The sequence below is a fragment of the Marmota flaviventris genome, chromosome 5 (assembly GCF_047511675.1).
Source record: "Marmota flaviventris isolate mMarFla1 chromosome 5, mMarFla1.hap1, whole genome shotgun sequence".
NCBI classification, from domain to species: domain Eukaryota; kingdom Metazoa; phylum Chordata; class Mammalia; order Rodentia; family Sciuridae; genus Marmota; species Marmota flaviventris.
In genome coordinates, this window is record NC_092502.1 from 146,481,660 (window position 1) to 146,506,370 (window position 24,711).

At 41.0% G+C, this 24,711-nt stretch overlaps 1 protein-coding gene across 3 annotated transcripts in view; it reads left to right on the forward strand.

Annotated features, from left to right (window-relative positions):
- Slc1a3 (solute carrier family 1 member 3) overlaps positions 1-24,502 on the forward strand; it is a 78,344-nt gene extending 53,842 nt beyond the window's left edge. For all 3 annotated transcript variants that reach the window (XM_027936231.2, XM_071612667.1, XM_071612668.1), the window contains 7 exons: positions 6,974-7,178; positions 9,967-10,009; positions 12,803-13,095; positions 15,358-15,591; positions 16,129-16,323; positions 20,242-20,376; positions 22,236-24,502. In XM_027936231.2, the coding sequence (XP_027792032.1) occupies positions 6,974-7,178; positions 9,967-10,009; positions 12,803-13,095; positions 15,358-15,591; positions 16,129-16,323; positions 20,242-20,376; positions 22,236-22,440 (1,310 nt within the window). In that variant the 3' untranslated portion in view covers positions 22,441-24,502. The remainder of the gene's footprint in view (positions 1-6,973; positions 7,179-9,966; positions 10,010-12,802; positions 13,096-15,357; positions 15,592-16,128; positions 16,324-20,241; positions 20,377-22,235) is intronic.
- The last annotated feature ends 209 nt before the right edge of the window (positions 24,503-24,711 follow it).

A 24,711-nucleotide genomic window follows, 5' to 3' on the forward strand; every position in this document is an offset into this window, starting at 1 on the left:
GAAATGAGTTCTTGGGTCTGGTGGACAGCCCAAGGACACAGGACGTGAAAATGATGAGAAGGGAAGACCATAGCTCATAGCTTCTTTTTAAAGCCTGAGCTATTATCAGAATGGGAGTATATACCAGTGTTGCAAACCTGCACCTACAATAATAAAAACATTTTGCACTGTGACCTGGTACATATATGCATATACCAGAGGGCTGAAAAAATGTTTTAATAAAATAGTACTTTATCAAATGTGACACACTCTGGTATTTTCTATTATAACCTTTTCATTAGTGAATAAAAATACTAGTCATGATTCACTAAACTGATTTCATGACATGCACAGTAAGCACTTATATAGCCCTAACTCCTCTGTGCCATTCCCTTCTTTCCTTTTTACTTTTTTGTTTATTCACTCATTCTTCTGAACATATGGACAGATGGAATAATAGCAATTACTTCCATAGGTTCATTTGAAAGAGTGAAATTTGTTAGCAGAGGATATCAGAAATATGTTATCAAATATGTTAGAAAATTTAAGAGTGGGAGAGGGAAGACAAAGGGCCAGTTGGACGGGGGTCTGGGTGTTGCAGAGTAGAGGTCTGCCAGCATCCTGACCCTCCTGGCCTGCCTGGGGACACCTTGCAGTAATGACCTCCCAGGTCCAGAAATGAAGTTCCAGATGAGGCCATGTGTACTTGGTCTATTTTTCCCCACAAGGTATATCTCTCATTGTTCCAGATAGAATGAACCTCATTATTTTAGATTCATTGAGGGAAGATGAATCAAAATGGAAGAATCTAAATTTCAGAGTATTTTAGCAAAAGCAGCTTTAGTTCTTATAATCTGTATAGTAACCCAATCTAAGTGTTTAAAAAAAATAAGTGTGTGTGGCCTCTACCCAGCACAACAACAACTGTTTCATCAACAAATAACTAGAGGCGCTTCCTGGGTGCCAGCGCTGTTCTAATGCTTCCTTGGTTTTGTTCTCTGAGGTACAGCAATGAAGAAAACAGATGGTTCTGCTCTCTTGGCACTAAGTTCTAGTAGAGGAAAACATAGACTTACTGTGACTGTCATTATCCAGGGTCTCCTTTGTACAGTGTTTAGTTATGTTTAATCTTGCCACCTAGGTATGATTAGCTTCTTTCTAGATGATAAACAGAGGCTGAGAGAGGTGAAATAATACTTGGTGAGCAGCATGGTTATTATTTATCTGCTTAATTAGTAATAATAGCTAAGATTTGCCAAAAGCTTACCATGGTCCAAGCACCATACAGAAGCCCCTTTTTAATGCCTATGAGGGAGCTTTTATTATTCCCATAGCACAGATGAGAACTGAGGCTTAGAGAGGCCATACGGTACCAAAGCCAAAAGTGGAATCCAGGTATTCTAACGCCACAGCCTACACTCTTAATCCCTGAGCTATTTAAAAAAAAAATTAATTAAGTTAAAGGAATGTGCTTCTAAAAATTCTCAAAATCCCAAAAAGTGAAACTTTTCTAAAACTTTCCCCCTTGTTACAGTGTTCATACAATTTCTGTCCAGATGTGATTTCTGTCCAGGTACAGAGATCAGCATCTTCATTTTCTTAGCCTTAGATTGGCCTTAAGTCTTTAGAATATTGTCTTTTAAATAAGTTCTGAGGGTTGTGGCTCAGTGGCAGAGTGCTTACCTAACATGTGTGAGGCACTGGGTTCTATTCTCAGCACCACTTATAAATAAATAAAATAAAGGTCTATTGACAACTAAAAAAAATATATTTTAAAAATAAATACATTAATTAAGTTCTGAGGCTGTTACCTGCTCAGGAACTGTAATTCAAAGTTGTAGTACAGTGATTCTGTACAGTTATTCTTTACCAACAATAAGGAATTTCACTTTTAAGTATTCGCCTTTGGTTCTGGAACCCATGGAATCACAGAACTTTTTAATTTCTTACTGGTTATTCTACAGAGGGGTTGAAGAAAATATTGTAGTTCAGAAAAACTATATATATTAACAAAAAACGCTTGCGGTGTCTCCTTGCTTGTCCTTAAGAAGTAAAGTTCTCACTCTCTTGCCTTTCCTCTGGGAGTTTTCTAGCCCCTAGCTCCCTCCCCTTCTGGGGTGACAATGTGCCCAAAATCCAGCAGGAGGCAGCTGCGTAGGACTTAGGGACCTATTTGTAAATCTGTCATTATGAAGTATATTGTAGATTTAGAGTTTCATTTTCCTATTTAAAAAATCACCTTGTATTCACATGAATACGGTACATGTTAGAGCTCATCCGGGTTGTAAGTGTGCCCATCTTGAAATTCTAGGAGGGCTGAGAACAGGCGGCTTTCATTAGATGATGTTTGAGAACTGCATTGTGGAGGAGGAGTACATCTAAAATAAAATAAAAACTGAAGCAGAACAATCTTCTTGCATCAGCAGTTGCCATTATCCCTTTCTGTTCTTTTCTGGGCCTTATCCAGGGGCCTTGGAAGAACAATGGAATGTCATGAGGATCAGTGGAAAGACAATTCAAAACAGAAGTCTGCCGCTTTAGATTCCACGTTTCCAAACCAGAGACAGGAATTGGTGCTGACGGTGTTGGGGTTGGGATAGGAGGAGGCAGACTGAAACACGTTAATTTATAAGACATAAATATTTCAACAGATGAGAGAATGAAATCCATGCAAATGGCAGAACCTTAGTAACTTGGAATTATTTACTTTACCCTTTAATATTTGGCTGAATACATATTTCACTTATCCAAGAAGTCATATCAAATATTATACCAAAAGGAATCTAATTTACAATACAGATTTACAGAGCTCCACATACATATTCATTCCCTTCCCCTCAAAAAAGAAAACAAAATCCCATGAATTCGGTGCATATTTGTTGTGCTAAACTGATCACCCAAAGACTGTCTTCAAAGACAAAAACATAATTGCATCATCGTTTCAAAGAATTCTCTTTCTTTTCTGTATCTTCCAAGTGACTGCTGCCTAAACTATTTAAGTCTTTGAAGCAAAGTTTTGATCTTGTACATTCTAGAAAGCCTGTTCAGTCTCCTTTCAAGGCTTAACTCATTGGTGAACATATCATAGGTTTGCAGAATTGGTTCCTTGCTTGATGACTGGTTATCGATGGGCAGATTTCCAAAAAAGGAAAATAAGACTCAAGTGCTCACAGCCAGCAAGAATCCATGGCCCTCCACCCTCTATTACAACATGCATGTTCTGGAATGGTGAAGAGTTTGTGCTAATATTTCAGATCTCTAGCTAGTCCTTCTAGTGGCCAGCATTCCTCAGCTCAGCCTTCAGGTATGTTTAGGGAATGCGGAAGAACTGGACAGAGGCTTTCCACAATGACAACCTTCCGTAAAATTTTCCTCAAGCCAAGTGGCTCATCTCAACATTGAATGCAGTGTCAGAAGGCTAAGAGAGTCAGCATGGATAACAAGCAAGTACAATATGGTGGCTCCTTGCTTATCCTTAAGAATTAAAGTGGTAAGGATACTCTTGGACATTGGGTTTGGATCCTGCCACTGTTGTTTATTAACTGTGCAGCACTGGGAAGTTTACTTAGCTTCTATCACCTCTTGTTTCTTCACCTGTAAAATAATAACAATAACATCTGCATTATAGAATTGTCATTGAATCGAATGAACATGTACCATCACACACAAAACTTGGTGAGTCAGTGGACCAGCAAGTATACAAAAATATACAATGTGTTTGTATGTTTTGTGTATTTTGAATTAACTTTTGGTTAACACAAAACATGCAAACACATTGTAGTGACTGCAAGAGCCATCATGGTACTTGTGGCAATCGCACAATATAGAATTTCTTGGGTCTCACGAAGGTCTTGATTCCAATGGCAGGTTGTTTTCATAATAAAGATGCCATGATGTCTTGAATGGGGCTAAGCCCAAACCCAATGAAAAAAAAAAAAAAAGAGAGAGAGAGACAAGTCAAGATCCCTATCTTTACTGCTCTCTCTGGAATGTGTTTCTCAAATACACACTTAGATGAATGTATGAATGCATGGTTGTTGTAACACACTCCCACAAATACCCCATACCCAAGTGGTTTCCTGTCTCCCCATCGCCCCAGTGCCCTTTTCTCCCATATATTTTAAAGTAAGTGACAAGGCTCAATGCAAACTTTCTCCTTTGCAAACATTTAGGGCATTCTTTCCCAAATTCCCTTTTCTACAAAGTGATTTAGTACTTTAACCTTGCCTCCAGACCCTCTGACATGTGCTTAGTTTCTGGCACTAAGCTTAGTCTCTCATATTTCACAAGGTTGGGGGAAAGGGAGTTCAGGTAAGGGAAAGGAAGCTCACTTGGGGTTTCCTCTTCCAGAGTTTTTTCTCCACTTTCCTGGTTCCCCAGTATTAAGGCCCTTGCATCCCTGCTGATGATGTATGGCCCTGTTCCTGATGGTCTTTTTAGTTTTACAAGCTGGAGTACCCCAGGAGCAAAGGTGTGCAAGTATCCTGTGTGGGACTCAGCCCCCTTTAGGACAAAGACCTTCATGGAGATACCCACCGCTGCTCTTCCTTAGCTAAAACAATAGCCACTGTGGTCTTATTCTCTTTCAGAAAGAAAAGACAAACATGCTGAAGTAGATGAGGCCTCTCAAGTTACTCTTGGTTCTCCTTCTGTGCTCATGGCTAAGAGAATGTCTTGTGCTGGTTGTCTTCAGCTTTTTCAGGATAGAAAGTATGGAGAAAATACTTCAGTATTGGTTTTCATTTTTTAAAAAATGTAAAGCCTACACATTTTATTTCCTAGAGTTGATAGCCCAACAGCTGTGGATACTGGGATAACTTTCCCTGTCTGTCTCCCCAGGGAGTTGGGGGGAGATGGAACCTCTTTGTCTCCCACTTTGTTCCCCAGTGCCCTCTTGATCATTTAGCATTGTCTCTGATAGCTATAGGTCAAAACTAGTGACAGGAGCGTCAGAGAAGAGCTGGCATGAGTACGGAGCAGTGTCACAGAATGGGAGGAGGGAAGGAAAGCATCTCAGAGGAAGAAAACTGTGGCCCAGTACCTCCTAGCAGAGATATCCGGCCTAATGTGCTTCCACCACTCCTGGGTCAGGAGGGAAAGAGCCAGAAGAATTGCAGGCTTCAGTGGTGACTGGTTCAGGCAATCATGGGAAGGATAAATCATCATAAGCACAGAAAGTCAAGATCTTTTCAAAGGATTCAGATCTGAGAATGGAAGTGATGGGAGGGGACACCTCAGCTGAGAACAGATTAGCCCATTTATAATGTAGTTCATTACTGAAGTGGTGCCATCTCAATAACTAGACACTTAGCCCTGGGTTTCAAGAAAGTGGGCAAGGACAAAGGAGGTTATGTTCATACACTAAAGCCAAGTTGGCCTCCTCATTTGTGGGAGCTGTAATTGGTTTTCTCAGAAGCAGAACATTCAGTAAATTTAGTTACATAAACTCTGAGTTCAAGTTTCTACTCCATTAAACTTGATTCTAAAACCTTAGTCTTAGGCTTAATTTTTAAAAAAAAAAAAATCTGCTATATAGGTTGTTGTTAAAAATAAGAACATACCAGATACTAAGTATATGCTTATTATGAAGATTACAGATTGTATGACTTGAATACAAATGGAATTGTAAATTGAAAGTCATGGCTTCATTTTTTTTTACCTTTATATCTTCAGTATCATTTTTTGACAAACCCAACCAGTTACCTGGCCATCGTGGATATTTTTTTGTTTGTTCGTTTGTTTGTTTGTTTTAATGCTTCACATTGTTCTAAGTATGTTTATGTGGACATGGTCACTACCTAAATATTGAACCAACATTAGAATCTGATATCTGTCATTTAAATGCATTTAAAATAATCTTGAATATATTATGGAAACATCATTATAAATAGTAAAGAAAATAGTCTTTTTTTAAAAAAAAATTTAAACCTACACATTTTATTTCCTAGAGTCTGATGAATTCTAATTGGAATAGGATATAATAGGATTTTAGTGTTACAGAGGAATCGGGGAGGATAAAGAAAGAAGAAAAGTAAGGAAGCAGCAAATGATATGGAAGAGCCCATATTAGAGATGATTTAGTCTTTTGAGAATTTTGTGTCCTTTCCAACTATTTTCCAGCCCAAAAAGCACTGATTTGTGTCCTACTAGCTAGTGCTACCCGGCCACCTTCAAAGTCATGCCTCTTTTTTAGCAAGATGAAAATTTCTCTCAAGTTGACTCTGAAGATGTCTTGAAAATGAGGGGAAGGGGTATTTTAACTCACAATGACGTATCCTAGACCTTCTGGGGCAAGGAGAGGAAAACAGGGCAGGAATGTGAAGAATGCCACCAAAATAATTTTTTTTTTGATTTGATGAGATGAGATGAACCAGGAGAGAAACTGGATGAGAATTTTGACTTTAGGACAAGTGTTTACCTAAAATGCAAATTGAAGATAGATCTACAGGTGATGGGAATAATAACTTCAGTGTTACATAAAATACACCATATAAAATATATACTCCCCCAAAGCATTAATAAAATAGTCACTCTTTGGAAAGAATCTAATGGCAGTTAGTCACTGTAAATCACCACATACTTGAAATTGAAGTAAATTTAGATTATCCTACTGGAAATTTTTTTATTATTATTTCTGTATACGTACACACACACTACTCACAACTCCTCCTGTAGGCTCCTCAACCAGTAGTAACCAGGGGAAGAAATGACTTGCACTTTCAAACCATCAGAGCAGGTCTTATTTGGCCAAGTGGAATCAACTCTTGGGGCAGAAAATGGGTGATCACATGTTCACTGATATTCAGCCATCGTACGGCTTTTCCCTTCCCTTTTTGGGATCCTCTGATTCAATGTGGGGCCAAGTTCTCCTATCACACACTGCCGGGTGGGACGAGTGAAGGGGAGTACAGAAGGAAATGCGGTTTCCATTGTCTTCCACTGCAGAATTCCTTCATCTGACTCCTGAAATTCTCCTTCTGTTTGCCTTCCCCAGGAATGGCGGCCCTAGATAGTAAGGCATCAGGGAAGATGGGCATGCGAGCTGTAGTCTATTACATGACGACCACCATCATTGCTGTGGTGATTGGCATAATCATTGTCATCATCATCCACCCTGGGAAGGGCACAAAGGAAAACATGCACAGAGAAGGCAAAATTGTACAAGTGACCGCTGCAGATGCCTTCCTGGATCTAATCAGGTACGTCCTTGCAGGCCCATCCTTTGGGGTATATGCTGACCACTAGCCTCCCTTATTTGGGGAAGAGAATCAAACCCTGAGAGAGGTGTCTTACTGAACCAGCCTTACCAAGCCTGGAACAAAACACACGTCTTTACTTCTTTTTTTAACAGAAACTGAACTAAGAATCTAATTTTTGAGCTCATATAAAAGATGTAAGATGAGTAGGGAGAAGGGATAGATTTTGAGAGTCCTGCTTTTAGGATTCAGAATCTTATCACTAAGTTCTCTCCACTGTGAAGTTCACCTTGGAATGTTAGTAATTTACTTTCCAGAAGTCTTATTCTTTCAGGCTGGTTTTTAGGCTAATCATTGGACTTCTAACTTAGAACTAGTGATCTGTTTCATTGTTTATTATACATTACAATATAGTTCCAGAAGGGACTTTAGAGATTGTCTGGTCACTGCCTTCCCAAGTTTTTCCTCTTGTACTATTTATGAAGAAAGAATTTGGCAGATCAATAATAAAACATTAAAGGGTAGCTGATTACAAGCAAGTCTTAGCTAATACTCAAAGCAGACTTGGTAATAGTTCACCTTTCACAGAAAGGTAAAAGCCAGAGGTTGATCCTAGTGCATTCCTGCTTTCTCTCATGTACACCTGCCCTGTGATCAGTCAGGTCCTAGCAAGAAGCATACACTATACTCAAAAGGACCATTAAAGAGGGTTTGCAAAGTACAAGCAGGGTTAAGGGAACCTCCAAGGGATGCTGGGCACCAGAGGACTGATAGTAGGAAGCTGCTTTGTTACCATCCTGGCTATGAATAGACAAAGGAAGGGAGCTGTTACTGGAACCCAGAAAAGGCTGTAGCCCTGGGACAGGGGCCTCGGATCGAAGCTCTAGCTTATTTGAAGGAAAGGAGCTGCCACCAAACCCATCAAAGAGAGAGCTGGGAGAACATATACATGGGCCACTTTCTCTCTCTACCCTGTGACCTACCAGTGATTCCACTAGACACACCCAGTGGGCAACCAGAAGGCTAAAGAATCATTATGCCACGGCCCAGTGGCACAGAGAAGAATAGAGAATGGGTCTGGAAGGGCAGATGGATGACTTCCCAGCAGAGGCCTCGACATCCCCCATCTGCTTTGCATTCCCCCACCAAGTAGCCTCATCCAAACTCTGTTCCCCAAACCTAACCTTCTCTTCCCTTCTTCACAACTCACCTGCGCAGTGGCTAGGTTGCCTGTCCTAGATACACACTCTGAAGGACTCCCTTTGATCATCTGAAGGAAGCTCCCCCAAGGGATTGATTTTGTATGTCATCTCAAGGAGCAGGTCTATGGCAGCTAGAGTCCAAAAGAGATTTGGGGAATGAGGGTCTCCTAAGCAGCACCCCCCAATTCCCACTGTGGGTAACTTGGCACCATCTATATGTAAGCCCTGCCAGCCCTTGAGGCCCATTCTTGAAAGCCCTTTTCAGGGAGTTAATCACAATGATCAGAAATTAACAAGCCACCCTATAATATTATTTCAAACCAGTAACTATGTTTTTATTTAGTTCATAAAGTTAATTAAAGCTTTTCACTGTGTTTCCATGAACTTGACCTCAGGTAGTTTGGATCAGAGGTATTTCATCACACTCTCTTTTCCTGTAATTTCTACCCTGATTTGAAGAGTTGGCTCTTGCAATCCCCAATATGGTTGGTCCATCAGAGCACTGTGAATTCCTGGCCCCTTTTGCCTTAGTGACAAGTGTATGAATATCCAGCCTCCACCCAGTCACTTGGCTTGAGCCTTTATCATGGCATCTCCTCTACACAAACTTCTATCAAGGTTATAGAAGCAAATACAAGGAGCATAGATATGAAGGAAAAGGAAACAAGTTTATAACCCAATGTAGGGCTGTGATACATACAACTTCTGGATCCTTTTTTTTTTAAGTTGTCAATGGACCTTTATTTATTTATTTATTTATTTATATGTGGTGCTGAGAATTGAACCCAGTGCCTCACACATGCTAGGCAAGTACTCTACCACTGAGCTACAACCCCAGCCCCAAGTTTTGGAATTTTGAGCCCATCTAACTGCCTAGGTCATGTTTCCTGCCAATGAGGGTCTAATCTAATCTTCTCTTTAACAGATGAGTCAGCTAGGACACAAATGGGTGCCATGCCTTGTCCAGTGTCACACTGGGTATCCAGAATGTTGCCCCTCCCTGACAGTGAACTCAAACAACTGCTCTGACAGTCTCTGAGAAAGTGACAAACCCTGCCACATAAGCCTCAAGTTCGAATTTTGTGCACCATCTTCCATTGACCACCAAAGAGCCTCCAGGGATTCATTGCCAATGTTCCATCCCCCAATAGCCTTTGAGAGGATTTTTTGGAGAACAAAATTTCACAGTCCAACCATGAACTTTGGATTCAGAGCTAGACACATGGAACAATAACCCAAATAACCACTACTAAATAATACCTCAGTCAGTGATGCTGCTAATGATTAAAGGTTTTCCATTCTCATTTTGATTCTCCCTTGGAGCAGGGTTTTGATGGCATAGTGGCTGAACAAAGAACCCCAATAGCTGACAGTCAAGGTGAATGTGGTACTTTCTGAAAAATATGAATTACATGGGCCACTCTTAGGGATAACCATATGCTTCATTTCAAGTCATAAAATTCACCAAAATTTCTCTTTCTTCATTTGCTGCATGGTTCAATGAAATCTCTACTTTCAACACAATGAAACTATCTAAGGAGCAAACTTACTATGGGAAATTTTTCAATTGCTTGCTATTTTCTTTGCAGGAATATGTTCCCTCCAAATCTGGTGGAAGCCTGCTTTAAACAGGTAAACACTCTATAGCCACTAATTCACCCTTGAAATTCCTCTTTGTCATACCATACCAAGTGGGACCCTCTATTCCCCAAACCTCATTTCTCCATAATAAGAAAATTTCTCTTGCCAACCAGATGGAAAGCACCAGTGTTTTCTAGAAAATCTGGGCCAAGAAATGGTTCTTACCTTGTATTTGAAGTCTTGCCATTTACCGAGCACTGTGTGTCTACACACAGATAGCACTTTGAGTCCTTATTATTGTTAAGAGGGCTAATCAAGTGGCCCCTTTCCTTTCCCTGTCCCACATCTCCCATATGTGAAAGTCCATGAAGCAAGCAAACTCCAATATAAACTGCATTAATAACTTGCTTTAAAGATTAAAGAGACTACTGTAGTTTCTGGGTTTGATTTGAAAATCATTGGACTGTTTATCACTACTAAAGGCCTTAGGGATTCTAAAACAGAACCATATCAGAAAGGACTGGTATCATTTTTTGAATGCCTGCTGTATGCCAAGTACTAATGTTATATTTAGCCCTCACGAAAATATGGTGAGCATCTCTGTCTTCCTTTTACTGAAGAGGCCACTCATTTATAACAACGGAGGGGAGGGGGGGTTGTATAACATTCACCAGTTCCCACAGGTAATAAACGGCAGACACAGAATTCAGATCCATTGTGGTGACAACAATTATCTTATCTTCCTGATATTCCATTCTGTTTCCTAAAAAAGCAGTATTTAAGGTGATCAGACACCTACCTGAAGGCTGTAGTGAGATTCTGTTCCTTCTAGCCTCACATCCAAGCAACTCTTAGTCTTCTGCATTGTAGATATTGATACATTTTACTACTAGGGAATGAAAATCAGAAAAGCTCATTTTAAGCTCACTTGAGTATAAAAGCTTTGTTGCTCAAAATATGAAAAGGGAAACAGACATTCTGGATTAAATAATAGTTGCAAACACTTCTCCAGATGGTGTCGATTCACCTCTGTTGTAATTCCCTAACCTTTCTGCTTGGGATCTATAAAACCAGCAAAACAAAACCCTGACCTCAGGGAGAACTAAGTTTTACACATTTAAGTTCCCCTTTGTTTTTTCCCTTTTAAAATTTTTATCGAGACTATTTTTAATAGGTCATGCATGCACACACTTGCAAATTTTCAACAGAATCCTTCCTTTAAAAAAAAAAATAGAGAGAGGCCAAAAATCCAACTTTCTTTGTTCAAAAGCAACTATAACCATAAATAACAAACCCCTTTCAATACAACCAGCCAACCCTAGCACCACGGAGCTGACTATTCTAGTTAGTCAGCTGGCACTGGGTGATATCAAAATGCTGATTTCCAGATCTTTCAGATGGGAAAAGTGCTGATTCATGAACATTTATTGTATTTGGTTTGGAATTGCATTTACAGGATTTTGAAGGGGAAGCAAATATATCTCCCCAGATCTATTTGGCTTAGACCAGAATGCAAATGAGGTCACAGTTTCTGAGTAGGCTGCAAACTGTGTCTAAGGAGAAAGAGTTGGAATCATAGAAAAAGCTGATCAGAATTGAAAATCTACCATGGACAATCTGTAAAATGCATAAGCACCCAACAGTGTGAAGATATTTGAGAGTTGGCTAGAACAGGATGTCCTTTGTTGCTTGAAACTCCCAGCAGTACCACTGGTTGTTCAGGGATGCATCCCCAGAATTGACAGCAGCCATGTCCTTTTTGGGGAATAATGGTTTCCCAATGGACCAGAAAGTCTCCCACGTACTTTTGACAAAGAAATGGCCAAGCACTTCCTGTCTGGCCACGCTTCCCCTAGGCTCTAGATCCAGTCAACATTCATGTGTTATTACTCTTACTGATGCTTTGCTACCATCACTGTCAAGGCCAGGAATCTCACTCTCATTAATACCATAGAAGGTTGGGCTTCATTGTTTCATGTGGCCACCGCAAAGTTGTCAGCATCTCCCGCTTGGCACATTTATGTTGAAGCTATCAGGAAAGGCCATCGCTTGAGTTAGAAGAGAAATACCACCATGAACTTGGAGACCCAGACTGGAAGATTACGACACCAACTATTCACCAGGCACCTCTTCTTAAGAACTGATAATATCAGGAATTATTTAAACAGTGGTGTTTTTAGATTTTTCATTTTTAATGTCCACTGAAATCCCCAGCTGAGTCTAATTCCTGAAAGGCTTTGTCACTGAGCCAACCTTAGCCTAGTTCTTTAAAATTTACAAAATGTTCTCATGTTATGATTCATTTGACCATTGCAACAGCCCTGTGAGGTAGAACCAGCACAGTTATCCCTGTTTGACAGCTATGGAATAGGAGAGAAAAGGTGTTAGGTGATTTGTTCATGGTCCCATAGCACGATCCCCACAGGAAGTAAAAGGACTATTGTGAATATTTGAGTTTTATGGCTTTTAAAAAATCCCATTATTGTCTTTTTATTAGGGTGTCAGAAGAAAGCAAAAGCACATGTGTGTGTTTGGTTCAACTATTTATTTACCCAGTTATCTCTTCTCTGTCATGATTTTTTATGTATTTGAGTGTGTGTTGTGATTTATGTGTATTTGTTTGTGTGCACATGTGCCATGTGTGTTGAGGAATAGGGGTTTGCCACATAGAGGTGATAGATGGATGGATGAATAAATAGATGGATAGATAATCAGATACTTTCTATAACATTATGTTCTTAAAATAAAGCAATTTATATCATCATAGAAAATTTGAACAACAGCAAATCATTAAAAAATGAAAATCTCTTTTAATTCGTGTTGTGTTTTTTTTTATTTTTTAAGTTTAAAACCAACTATGAGAAGAGAAGCTTTAAAGTGCCCATTCCGTCCAACGAAAGCCTTGTGAGTGCCGTGATAAACAATGTGTCAGAGGCCATGGAGACCCTTTCCCGGATCACAGAGGAGATGGTCCCAGTTCCAGGATCTGTGAATGGGGTCAATGCCCTGGGGCTAGTTGTCTTCTCCATGTGTTTCGGTTTTGTGATTGGAAACATGAAGGAACAGGGGCAAGCCCTGAGAGACTTCTTTGATTCTCTTAACGAAGCCATCATGAGATTGGTAGCAGTGATAATGTGGTATGTATTTCCCTTTGCTGTAAAGCTATATACAAGATGCTTATTGCCATCAACATGTGTTCTGTACTGCAGAAGATGCTACCAGGCCAGATGGCCAATTGCAATTGATCTCACTCTGATAAGCACAAGAAAAGTAATGCATTTCTGGGCCCATAGAGGCCTAAAACCTATCTGCAAGTCTCTCTTAATAAGTTTACTTCCTTGTTTTCAAAAGGTGTTAATTTCTTTGTATCCTAGTGCTTATGGAATCCAATTCCTCATTCCTCACTTTCCATCTACTCATTCATTCATTTCAGACATATTTATTGAGTATCTATATATTACAAGCATGGAATGCCAGGCATTGTGGATACAGCAATGAAGAGAACCTAGGAGGATTGCCTGGATCTTGTCATGCTTTTAAGAGAGACAAACAACAAATATGCAAATAAATTAACCATATGCTTTAGTCACAAGTGCTGTGAAAAACTTACATAAGACAGCAGGTGACCGGGAGAAGGCATGAAATTGCCTTGGAGGGTATAGAAAGGCTTCTGAGGTGGCACTGTTTTCTAAGACATGGATGACCTGGAGAAAACAGTCACACGGTGGCAGGAGAAGAGCAGTCCCAGTAGAGGGAAGGGCACACAGAGGCCCCAGAACATCAGAAAAATTGAGGACTTCTCTCTCTATTTGAGCCTCAAGAAACATACACGTCAGCTCTGCCGCAATGTGTAGAAGGACTCGGGAAGAATCATGGGACACTAGGACACAATAACAAGACTTCCTTTAATGAATCCAAGAGCAGAAGACAAAAGGAAAGACTGATTCCAAAATGGAACATTGACCTCGGGAAGTAAACTTTGCCCAGCAGGGAGGGAATCTTTGCTTGGTTTAGGCCTCATGTGGAGGCTGCTTATCTTTTATCCTGTATTTTTAACATCTAGACTCCTCCTTAGCACCTGAGGCAGGAAGGCATCTATTTGCTAAGAAAAGCACTCGCTCACCAACATGATTAAAAATGTCCTTTGTCTTTAATACCACCAATGCTCAGAGAAATCCACTTTTTAGAAGTTTGCACAAGATAGATATGAACTTGTGCACAAAGAGGGATCAGAATGTGGTCTCCACAGGAGCCTCCGATTGGAAGGCTCCTTTGAAATCCTGGCAGGGCTGAAAGTGGACATTTATCTTCATATTATTAAAATGCCTCCACCTTTCACCTCTTGTATGAAAGAAGCCCTTTCAAGGTCACTGAATGAACCTCACATGCAGTTTTTCTAGCTGTATGTTTGACTACACATTCAACATTGAGTTATTGCATTTCTGAAAACAGGTACTCTTGTGATTTCCTGGCCTGTATTTTTAAAGGACATTTGAAAGAAGCATTGTGCTTTTCAGTTTGCAATAAGTCTTCCGCAGTTCCCAGCAGACCTTTCTCCTTAAGGGTGATTGGCGTCTCTGTTTTTAGTAACGTGAGTTTACATCATACAAAGGGAGTTGGAAACCAGGCAGTGGGGCCTTTGAGCAACCAGGGTTATTTCAGTGCCACAAGTCATTTTGTGGTCAGTTGTTTTTTTCTCTCATCGTCTGCAGCGGAAAGCTCACAAATGGCAGTAACAGCCTGTGGGTAATAGTTACTTACTCAGAACACCTATAAGCTGATTGTGGTGGTACATACATACACCTTATTAATTTTAATAGTTCTGAAATTATTTAATGATCTCCTATTTATGGTACTAGTTTTTTGCCATTTGCACTATAACACAAAATTTTCTCTTAAGTTTACTTAAGTAAAAAGATGATTTGAAGAAAAATCTTAAGTAATATTCTAAGTAGCATGTAAATTTGGAAAAAAAAAATCATCAATGCCCTGGAATAAAGGGCTGAAGGCAAATCTGAAACACCAGCATGGTATTGTGTGACTCTTGCCTTACTTTGGGGTGCGGATTATGATGTGAAAAATGCTTCAAAGTCTGGATCTAAGTACAGTGGGTTGTGGCAGTCCTGGCACTTAGCAGAGGTTGGGGGCAAGGGGAGGGGGTGGCATCTGAAGACCAGGTACAGTATAAGGAGAAATGTTGAACAATTCTAAGTGAGAGGAAAGACTGATTCAGCAATATTCGGGGGAATTTATAACTAAAAAAGAAAAGAAGGAAACTCACTTTCTACAAAGTCCTAATAGCATCCTGGAAGAAAAGTTTGGAAATCCACCCTCTTTCCCTCTGTCTCACCACTTGTTGGAAACTAGACTTCCAGGTGTCTTGTGTCGCTTCCCCACAGGTACGCCCCCCTGGGTATCCTCTTCCTGATCGCAGGGAAGATTGTGGAGATGGAAGACATGGGGGTGATCGGGGGGCAGCTGGCCATGTATACGGTGACCGTCATCGTCGGCCTGCTCATTCATGCCGTCATCGTCCTGCCTCTCCTCTACTTCCTGGTCACCCGGAAGAACCCTTGGGTTTTCATTGGAGGGTTGCTGCAGGCACTCATCACAGCTCTGGGAACCTCTTCAAGGTGCATGGCTTACCCCTCTGAGAAAATGTGTCTGAAACTTTACCTTGAACCTGGGCCCCTCGGGTCGCAGGCAGGTGGAGGCATTTTGTTCTGAGTTTTAAACTTCAGGAACAAGAAATAGGCCCTTTCACCTCCGATGCTGATCGTATCCATTTGGGATTCAGGGACTAGCTAGCTATATATACTTTGGGGGGGACAAAATGGAAGTCAACTTTCCTTTCCTCTTTATAGTCATCCCCTTCTCCAGCTGACATCTGCCTAAGAGAGAAATGGCAGAATGACCTGGCCCAGGCTGCTGGGATGGGGGATAATCAGAAGTGATATCGCAGAGGAACCCAGAAGCAGGAGAGCTGCCAAGTGATCCCATGAGGGGCCACACTGTTCCTAACCTCTCTCCCTTATTTACACAAGTGCTGACTTAGTTCCCTTTAAGTTAGGACATGGGAGAGGAAGGAACTGTCTGTCCAAAAGACCAAACACAGACTTACTCAGAAGTACCAGAACCCTCAGCTGACATGCTCTTTGTCCTGTTCTCAGTTCTGCCACCCTGCCCATCACCTTCAAGTGCCTGGAAGAGAACAATGGTGTGGACAAACGCATCACCAGATTCGTGCTCCCTGTGGGGGCCACCATTAACATGGACGGGACCGCCCTCTATGAAGCTTTGGCTGCTATTTTCATCGCTCAAGTTAACAACTTTGACCTGAACTTTGGACAGATTATTACAATCAGGTACAGGGAGAGTTCTACACAACATGTTCTTTGAGAATGACTTTACCAAGTGTGTTGACTTTGTGTTGCTATGAGCAAACACCTGATGAGAACAACTTAGGGAGGAAAAAGTTTATTTTGGCTCACAGTTTCAGAGGTTTAGTCCATGGTCATCCAAATCCATTGGTCTGGGCTCAAGATGAGGTGCAACATTATGATGTAAATGTATGGTGGAGGGCTGCTGCTCACCTTATGGCAGCTGGGAAGCAGAGAGACAGAGCAGGAGGTAGGGGCTACAGGACAGATGAACCATTCCAGGGCACACCCCCAGTGACCCATCTCCTCTAGCCACACCTCACCTGCCTGCAGTTACCACCTCCTCTCTTCAAACTGAGATGAACTGATGAAGTTCCAACTCTCACAATCCAATCATTTCATCTCCAGACATTCCTACATTAACACAGGAATTTGGGGAGTACACTTCATATGCAAGTCATAACACTAAGCCAGATGTGGTGACACATCCCTGTAATTCCAACTACTCTGAAAGCTAAGGCAGGAAGATCACAAGTTCAAGGCCAGCCTGGGAACTAAGACCCTATCTCAAAATGAGAAATATTACAAAAGGGCTGGGGATGTAACTCAGTGGTAAAGCACCCCTCCACTCCCTGTAAACACCACTGAATAAATCCCCTGTACCAAAAAGCAAAACCAAAACAAACAAAAAGAAGGACTTTAGCAGATGACAAGGTGATGAAGGTTGGTTGAGGAAACCGGTTGGGAAGAAGATCCCACATGTACCGGAGGTTGGAGATTGGAAGACTAGCTTTGTTTTTAGATTTAGATATCTTATTAGCTTTTTATTACAGATATGTGCCCTCATTAATAACAAAGTAAATAGTATAGAAGTATAGAAACTAAAAAGTAAAGCATATACCCACCACCATATCATTCCACATCTTTCTGTAAGTAACCATTATTCATGTTCAGTTTGAAAAGAACTTTTTCTTTGCATAGACACACTCACACTTCTTTTTTGTAATTAATCATATCACATATACTGTGTGCCCCTTGATTGGTTTGCTTATCAATATGCCATTTATAAATGTATCTAGCTCATTCTTTTTAATGTCTATGGAAGACATAGTATGGATATTTCTCTTTTTTAAAAGTCTCAAATTTTACTTCAGCTTTAAAAAGCATTAATGTTTTGGTTATTATAGACAATATTAGAAAATGAAAAATACACCAGTAAAACTGGATTGTGTTTTTTCTCTGGGGTTAGTTTTCAGGTCGTATAAAATAGATGACAGATCATGCTGACACGTAAGATTTGAGAATTTTATTTTTGTGGAGAATATTTTTAACTATTATATTTGAGTTGTCTCATGAAAGGTAATTTTCTTTCCATACCTTCCCCCAATCTTGGTTTCCTTCCACAGAGGCAACCACTATAACTTGCCAGTTTCCCCTGCACCCTTCCAAAGACAGCCCATGCTTCTCTGTGTATATATGCAAATACTACTCTCTCCCCCTTTGGCCTACTGGAAGTTACTAGGCAGAAGGGATTTATAAATCTAATGGCAACAGGGGGCTTTAAGCCTCCTAATCCAAGTTGGCTTCTGCTTTTCATTGTTACGGAGTTTGGCTTTAATTATTATTAACGATATGTTTGAAAATCAAAATAGGTCAGCTTTTTGCTTTTCCTTTCATAGCTTTTTATTATGAAAGTTTCCCTACGTATAGAAAAGTCAAGACAAGCATCCTTTACTTAGATCTAAAAATTGTTTTTAGACACTTTGCTGCTTGTAAGAGTTTTGTGACATTTTGTAACATTTTGCTGCTTCTCTCTCTCTATCATGATAACATTTCACCTGTATATCATTTGTCATGTATCTCCTAACTTGGAACTATTGAACTAAAAATAAGGATATTCTTCTACGTCACCACAGTAGTAAGAATCTTAAAAGTACTTCCTGAATACCCAGTCTAGCTTCAGATTTCCCCAATTACCTTTTATAGCTTTTTTCTCCCAGACCAAGATTAAATACAGATTTATGCCCTGCATTTGGTTTTATGTTCTCTTTTAATCTATTATCAGTAACCCCACATTAGTGTTATGTTTATTTAAAAATGTTATGTTAGACTCTGTATAAATGTTTATGCCATTAGAGAAGAATTGTTGTAAGGTGAATTGGAAATAAAAGGAGGCAACCAGAGGTCATTGACTGACCTTGGGGTTCTGGGAGCTCCAGGCCCAGTCTAGCTACACTGAGGGTGGCAGATCAGCATCTCAACGTACCTTAACCCACTGTGTTAGTCAGTATTTCATCACTGTGACAAAATAGCTAAGAAAATCAACCTCAGGGAGGAAAGATTTATTCTGGCTCAGGGTTTCAGGGTTTCAGTTCACGGTCACTGGCTCCATTATTTCTGGTCCTGCTGAGGCAGAACATTATGGTGGGGAGGGTGTGGAATAGGAAAGCTGTTCACCTTATGGCAGCAGGAGAGCAGAGAGAGAAAGTGGCTGGGGAAAAAATACACCCTTCCAGGACATGTCCCCAGTGACTTGCTTCCACCCACTAGACCCTACCCTGTGGGTTTCCACCACCTCCCAATAATGACTTCAGCTTAGGAATCCATTAATGGATGAACACACTGATGAGGTCAGAGCCTGTGATCCTATCACCTCCTGAAGGCCCCGTTTCTAAACATTGCAGCACTAGGGACCAGGCCTTCAGCACATGAGCCTTTGGGGACTAACCATGGATCCAAACCATAACACTTATTCTTGAATTCTAGATCCAAACCATAATACCTATTCTTGAATATACCTTGGCATGTTGGTTAAATGGTTCCAAGTTAGGAAAAAAGGTTCAGTGCATGTGTGAGAGTTAAAAATAATGACAACAGTACCTGTGACTTAAACAAGACAGAAATGCATTTCTCTTTCAGCTGTGCTCCACAAAACCCTTATGGCTGGTAGGTGTTCTACAGAGTAAGGGACCAAGGCTTGGTGCCAAAGTACTTAGGGTGTTACCCTTGTCTAGGTGGTCTAGGAAGGCTCATCTCCACCTCCAAACTTTAACCAATGGGAAGTGGAGAAGTAGCCCAGCCTCTAAGTTGATCCATCATTTCCACTTGGCCTCAGGTCCATGGGAGGCTGGAAGCGTAGTCTTCATTCTGGTTGTCCATAAACCAGCCAAAACATCTAGAACCATAGAAAGGAGACAGTACAGGGAACCGTGATTATTTTCTGCCACAGTCTTATTACTTTATTACTACCATTTTAGATATAAGGTAATGTTTACTATGTTATCACATTCTCACATCACTCTTCAAATAGACATTTGACAGACTGAGTCTCAGACGGGTAACACACTTGGCAGGTTCACACTGACACCACACACAATAAAAGTACAGTGCTACAGAACTTAGTTCACCACCCACTTTGCTTTTGAATTGGTAAATTTCATCTTCTTTCTGACCACACTAATCATTCAAGTTCACTCTTTGAACGCCCCTCCACTTGGGTTGGGGACTTATTAGTACCAAATTAGTACTATAATTCTATAGCATTTTATACCTTACAAACTCTTGTAAGGACATGAAAAGAACATAGCCACTAGTATCTCCATTTGAAAATGGCTGTAATAGTAGGACCAACTTCAGGGGGGTTGTTGTGAGGACCAAATGAGATAAGCCATCTTACCATATGGCGACACATGGCAAACACATGATAAATGTCGGTACAATCATTAGCTTATTGACTCTTTTTTAGACACATTTCCATTTTTCTGAAGCATATCCTCGGCTTTTAACATGACAAATCGTGCACCGGCACCATGAGTTTTGCAGGGTACTCTCAACTGAGAGAGATTTGTAAAAAAAAAAGAAAAGAAAAAAAAATGTTTTCTGTTTCAATTTTTCTTTCTACAGCATCACAGCCACAGCTGCGAGCATCGGGGCGGCTGGGATTCCTCAGGCTGGCCTGGTCACGATGGTCATTGTACTGACATCTGTGGGCCTGCCCACTGACGACATCACACTCATCATCGCAGTGGACTGGTTCCTGTGAGTACCTGTCCACTGAGTTCCAGGTCATGTTGCAGGGCCCCCACCACCACCACCACCACCACCATTCTTTGAGGGTGCTAAGTAGCTTGGCACACCTGTCAAAAGAACTCGGAGGAAGGGGGCAGTTTGGCCTGGAATCAAACTGTCCTCATTGCCTGATCCCTGGCTGTGATCTGGACACCCAGCCAAGATGCCATGTGCACTGACTCCCCTATCAGACTGTGGGGCGCATCTGGCTGCTGTGCTTCTCACTCCATAAAGTCATTCAGAGTTGGGAAACCTGCTGTTTGCAAAGCCAACATAAATCAGCAAGGCCCTTTCTGAATTGCACAACACGTCCTCACAGTGACTGGAACAAAACTGCAGGCCCCACACACTGGTTCAGGCCCTTCCTCCTTGTGCTTTCCATTCCAATGGTGTAATATAATGCAGCTGTCCGCATCTGAGTCCCCCAAAACAAGGGGTGGCCATGAAGATAGTGGGAAATGGAACTAGTGTCACTTCATGGGATTGATTTTGGTTTCTGGGGAAAGTTCCAAGCAATGTACCCTCCATAACCCTCAGACCCTAACCACCAGGGCCCATCCCTGTGCCCTCTTCCTTACCATTCCCGCTTACTTCTCGGCCCCTTGTTGCTCATAAGTCCCCTTCCATTTTTGAAAAATTTGTCCTTTGGATACCCAAAGTGAATACCTATAAGAACACAGAGGAGTACTAGAGTGAAAAATGCTGAATTCACTAGTTCCTTAGTCACTTGGATCATGTCCTGGCCCTGTCTGGCAGGCTACCCAAACCCCCTCGTCTCCACCTCTGTAAAACATGGTGCTCATGTCCTCCACCTCCTGCTGGTACTGGGAGGACTGAATGCACTGGTGCATAGGAAGCCTGCAGCCTCACTCTGGCTTTTGGTCAGCACTCAGTCACTCCAGCACTTTTGTAGCATGAGGCTACTGTGCTCAGAGTTTCTTAACTTTACACTTAAAACTTTTTGCGTTAAAAAAAAAAACACAACCTTTTTATCTAAGTGGGCTCTCTCTTATCATATTAGAACAACTTAAAAATTTTTAAATTCATTTGAAAGTTATGATACTACGTACTAACATAAATAACATTTCTTTGTGAGAAACAACTATTTGCAACCCAAAAACTTAGTGGGAAGAAGGGCCTATTTTTACATCTTGTAAGTCTCCTTAACATCTTATTATGAGACAGCTGGAGTCATCCCAACTGCTTCTGCCCCCAGCGTGTTTTGACATTATGGCAGGTAGTCTATAAAACTCCACTACGCATTCATGAGAATGTGAGAGTGAAAGGGACAAGTCACATTCTGGTGAAAGGGACAAGTCACATTCTGGTGTTGTTATAGAATACTTTTGACCTTGGGGACCCCCAGGGGTCTCAGGGCCACATTTTGAGAACTGCTGGCATAATGGAAGGTAAATCAGAGGAAAGATAAATTTTAAATAAAAGGAGAAAGAGAGAGGCTGGTATTGTGTGGCTCAGTGGTAGAGCACTTGCCTAGCATGAGTGAGGACCTGGGTTCGATCTTCAGCACCACATTAAAAAAAAGAAGAAGAAACAAATAAAAAGTTATTTTTAAAAAGGAGAAAGACAGGGGTTCTTCCCCACTGCTGAGACTGTAGCCATAGCCAGCTAGTCACTGGACACTGATGGTCTATGTGTTTTTACAACTTTTATAGCTACTATGTCCAGAATGTGACCTTGCAGTTGGTAGACACGCCCCCTGGATTTTAAGAGAGGCTTTCTGTAGACTTCCCAGGAGATTTCCCAGTAGAAGTTGAGCTCTCGTGGTGCTCACAGGAGCCTCCTCTCCTTCCTTCCCACTCCACCCACAGGGACCGCCTCCGGACCACCACCAACGTGCTGGGTGACTCCCTGGGAGCTGGAATTGTTGAGCACTTGTCAAGACATGAGCTGAAGAACCAAGATGTTGAAATGGGTAACTCAGTGATCGAAGAGAATGAAATGAAGAAACCATACCAGCTGATTGCCCAGGACAATGACACTGAGAAACCCATCGACAGTGAAAGCAAGATGTAGACTAACACCGAGAAATGCTGTCTTGAGCATCAGGTGTTTGCAAACTGTTAAGAACCATGTCCATCTCATCATAGCTCACTGTCTCCGGTGAGCGCTTTCCCTCCTTTCTCCTCCCTACTCTGCTAGGATTGGAAACTATTCATCCAAAAATAAGGGAGGATTTTGCAGTGGCCCAAATGAATAATTTTCATTTTCATCCCATACTTGAAAATTTAAAATCATTTCATCTTTGTCTTCCCTAAAAAGGTACTGGGATCAAAAACAGTCTTGATCAGATCTTACCAAGGAATGTGGCACATCGTCCTATAAATGTGATTGTCCTAGAAGTACCCTAATAAGGTACTGGGATCAAACAAATAGTGAGCTAAAATCATTTTAAGTCAACTTGCAAATTTTAAAAAACGTTTTGACTTTTAGTCTCAAAGTGTTAACAACTTGAGGAGCAGCAATCAGTTGTGGCTTGGACAGTGGAAGGGCTTTTCCCCTTTCTCTTCTGACTTGCATCCTCACTTTAGTAGTAGCAGGACAACTTATATCACACAGAGCACAGCTGTGAGGAGGAACAGAAAGTGAAGTTGCTGTGTGGCCTTGAGCAAGTCACAGCTCATCTCTAAGGCCAAGTGTCCTCACCTATAAAATAGGTGACTCCCCTGGATGCCTTTACAGTTCCTCCAGCCCACACCTCCTGTGACATCATGGAAGAACCTGACTTCTATTTCCCCTTGGAATATCCTGCACCAGGTTCCATTCCATGGAGCATGGAACTCTCAGAAAGGACACTTCATGGGAGAGAACATTTCTATGTAGGGTCAGGATGGCGTGTGGTTCACCCAGTCCTTTGTCCAAGATGTCAGTTACACAAGTCACCAGGTAGGAGGCCATTCCAGGAGTAGGATTATTCATGAAACCGTTTGCTTAGTTCTTTCCAACAGAGGAAGTATCCCTTCTCTTCTACTCTTCCCAAACAGAAGGGACTCCACTGGAAAGGATATCTCCCACCACAGAACAGACTCTTAGAACATAAACAGAAGAGTAGTTACTAGCAACAGTGTTCTTGTGGTCTTACTAAAGAACACTAAAGAGCTAGGAAAGGACGGAGCATGGTTGACACTACAAAGAGGATTTTTAACTCACCAAGAGTGTAGTTTCCTTTTCGGAAGAATAAAAAAGAAGAGCTTCATTTTGATGTTTTTTTTTTGTTTTGTTTTTTGCCTGAAACATTTTTTTCTCTTCAGTTCCAAATCATTTCCCAAAGAAGGGTATACACACAAAAAAAAAATAAAGTGACTTCTTACAAATATTAAAGAAGTCAAATGAGCTCATTAGTGTGGGTCCATGAGCTGGGTGGTCTCTCATCTGAAAATTTTAATCAGAAGTTCTTAGAAGTAGGTAAGCAAGATACTTCTTTGTGTTGGGATTGCACTTGCCAAATCATTCAAAGCTTTCCCCTTGGAGTGGGGATTGCTTTAGTTTTGTTTGTGTCCCTAGGAGAGATGGTAGAAGATGAATCGGTGTGAATAATGTCAATGAGGTCGCAAGAAAAGGGAGCAGGAGCTTTAGTTTCTGGCAAGGCAGCTCCCAGGTTTAGAGGAGATTAATTTTTACCCCCTAAGGAATATCCAGTCAAAGACACTCAGTGGGAGCTGTCAGACAGTACCAGCTGTGTTTGAGTTTCCGACAGAAAATGATGAAGAATGGACTTAATTACGCTAACCAACTGAAAATCTAGACATACATCCTCTGATATACAATTAGAGATTTTTATAGAGATCCCAAACATTCTGCACATATAAAAGTTAACATTAGGCTGTGGTGGAGTAAAGCATTTAATGTCAAGGTTCTATTTGAAAAATACACTACAAAAGTTAATGTACACGGCTGTCATCTTATGACACCAGTAGAGCAAAAATTAATCATGTCAGATTAATTCTGTTATACCGTGTGATGTTTTTTATACTAACCTTTTCTTATGAAAGCAGGTCCCCTAGAGTGATTCTCTTGCCAGCCCATCACAGGCTCTGCATATCCATGCACCCGGTATGGAATGGGAAGCATTACTTTGTAGGAGTATTTTCAATAAAGAAAAAAATAGTTTTACATTAATATCTTTGCATGTTGTTGTCATTCTTTTCCCCAAAGGAAAATTAATTTTCCACTCATGAAACTTGTTGTGAGCTCAGGGGGTGCTGGGTATGGATGCCACATGGTGAAATCTTGATGGAAACAGCCAAGGAGACAACCACAAGGAAATGAGCAAGAACAGGTTCTCCT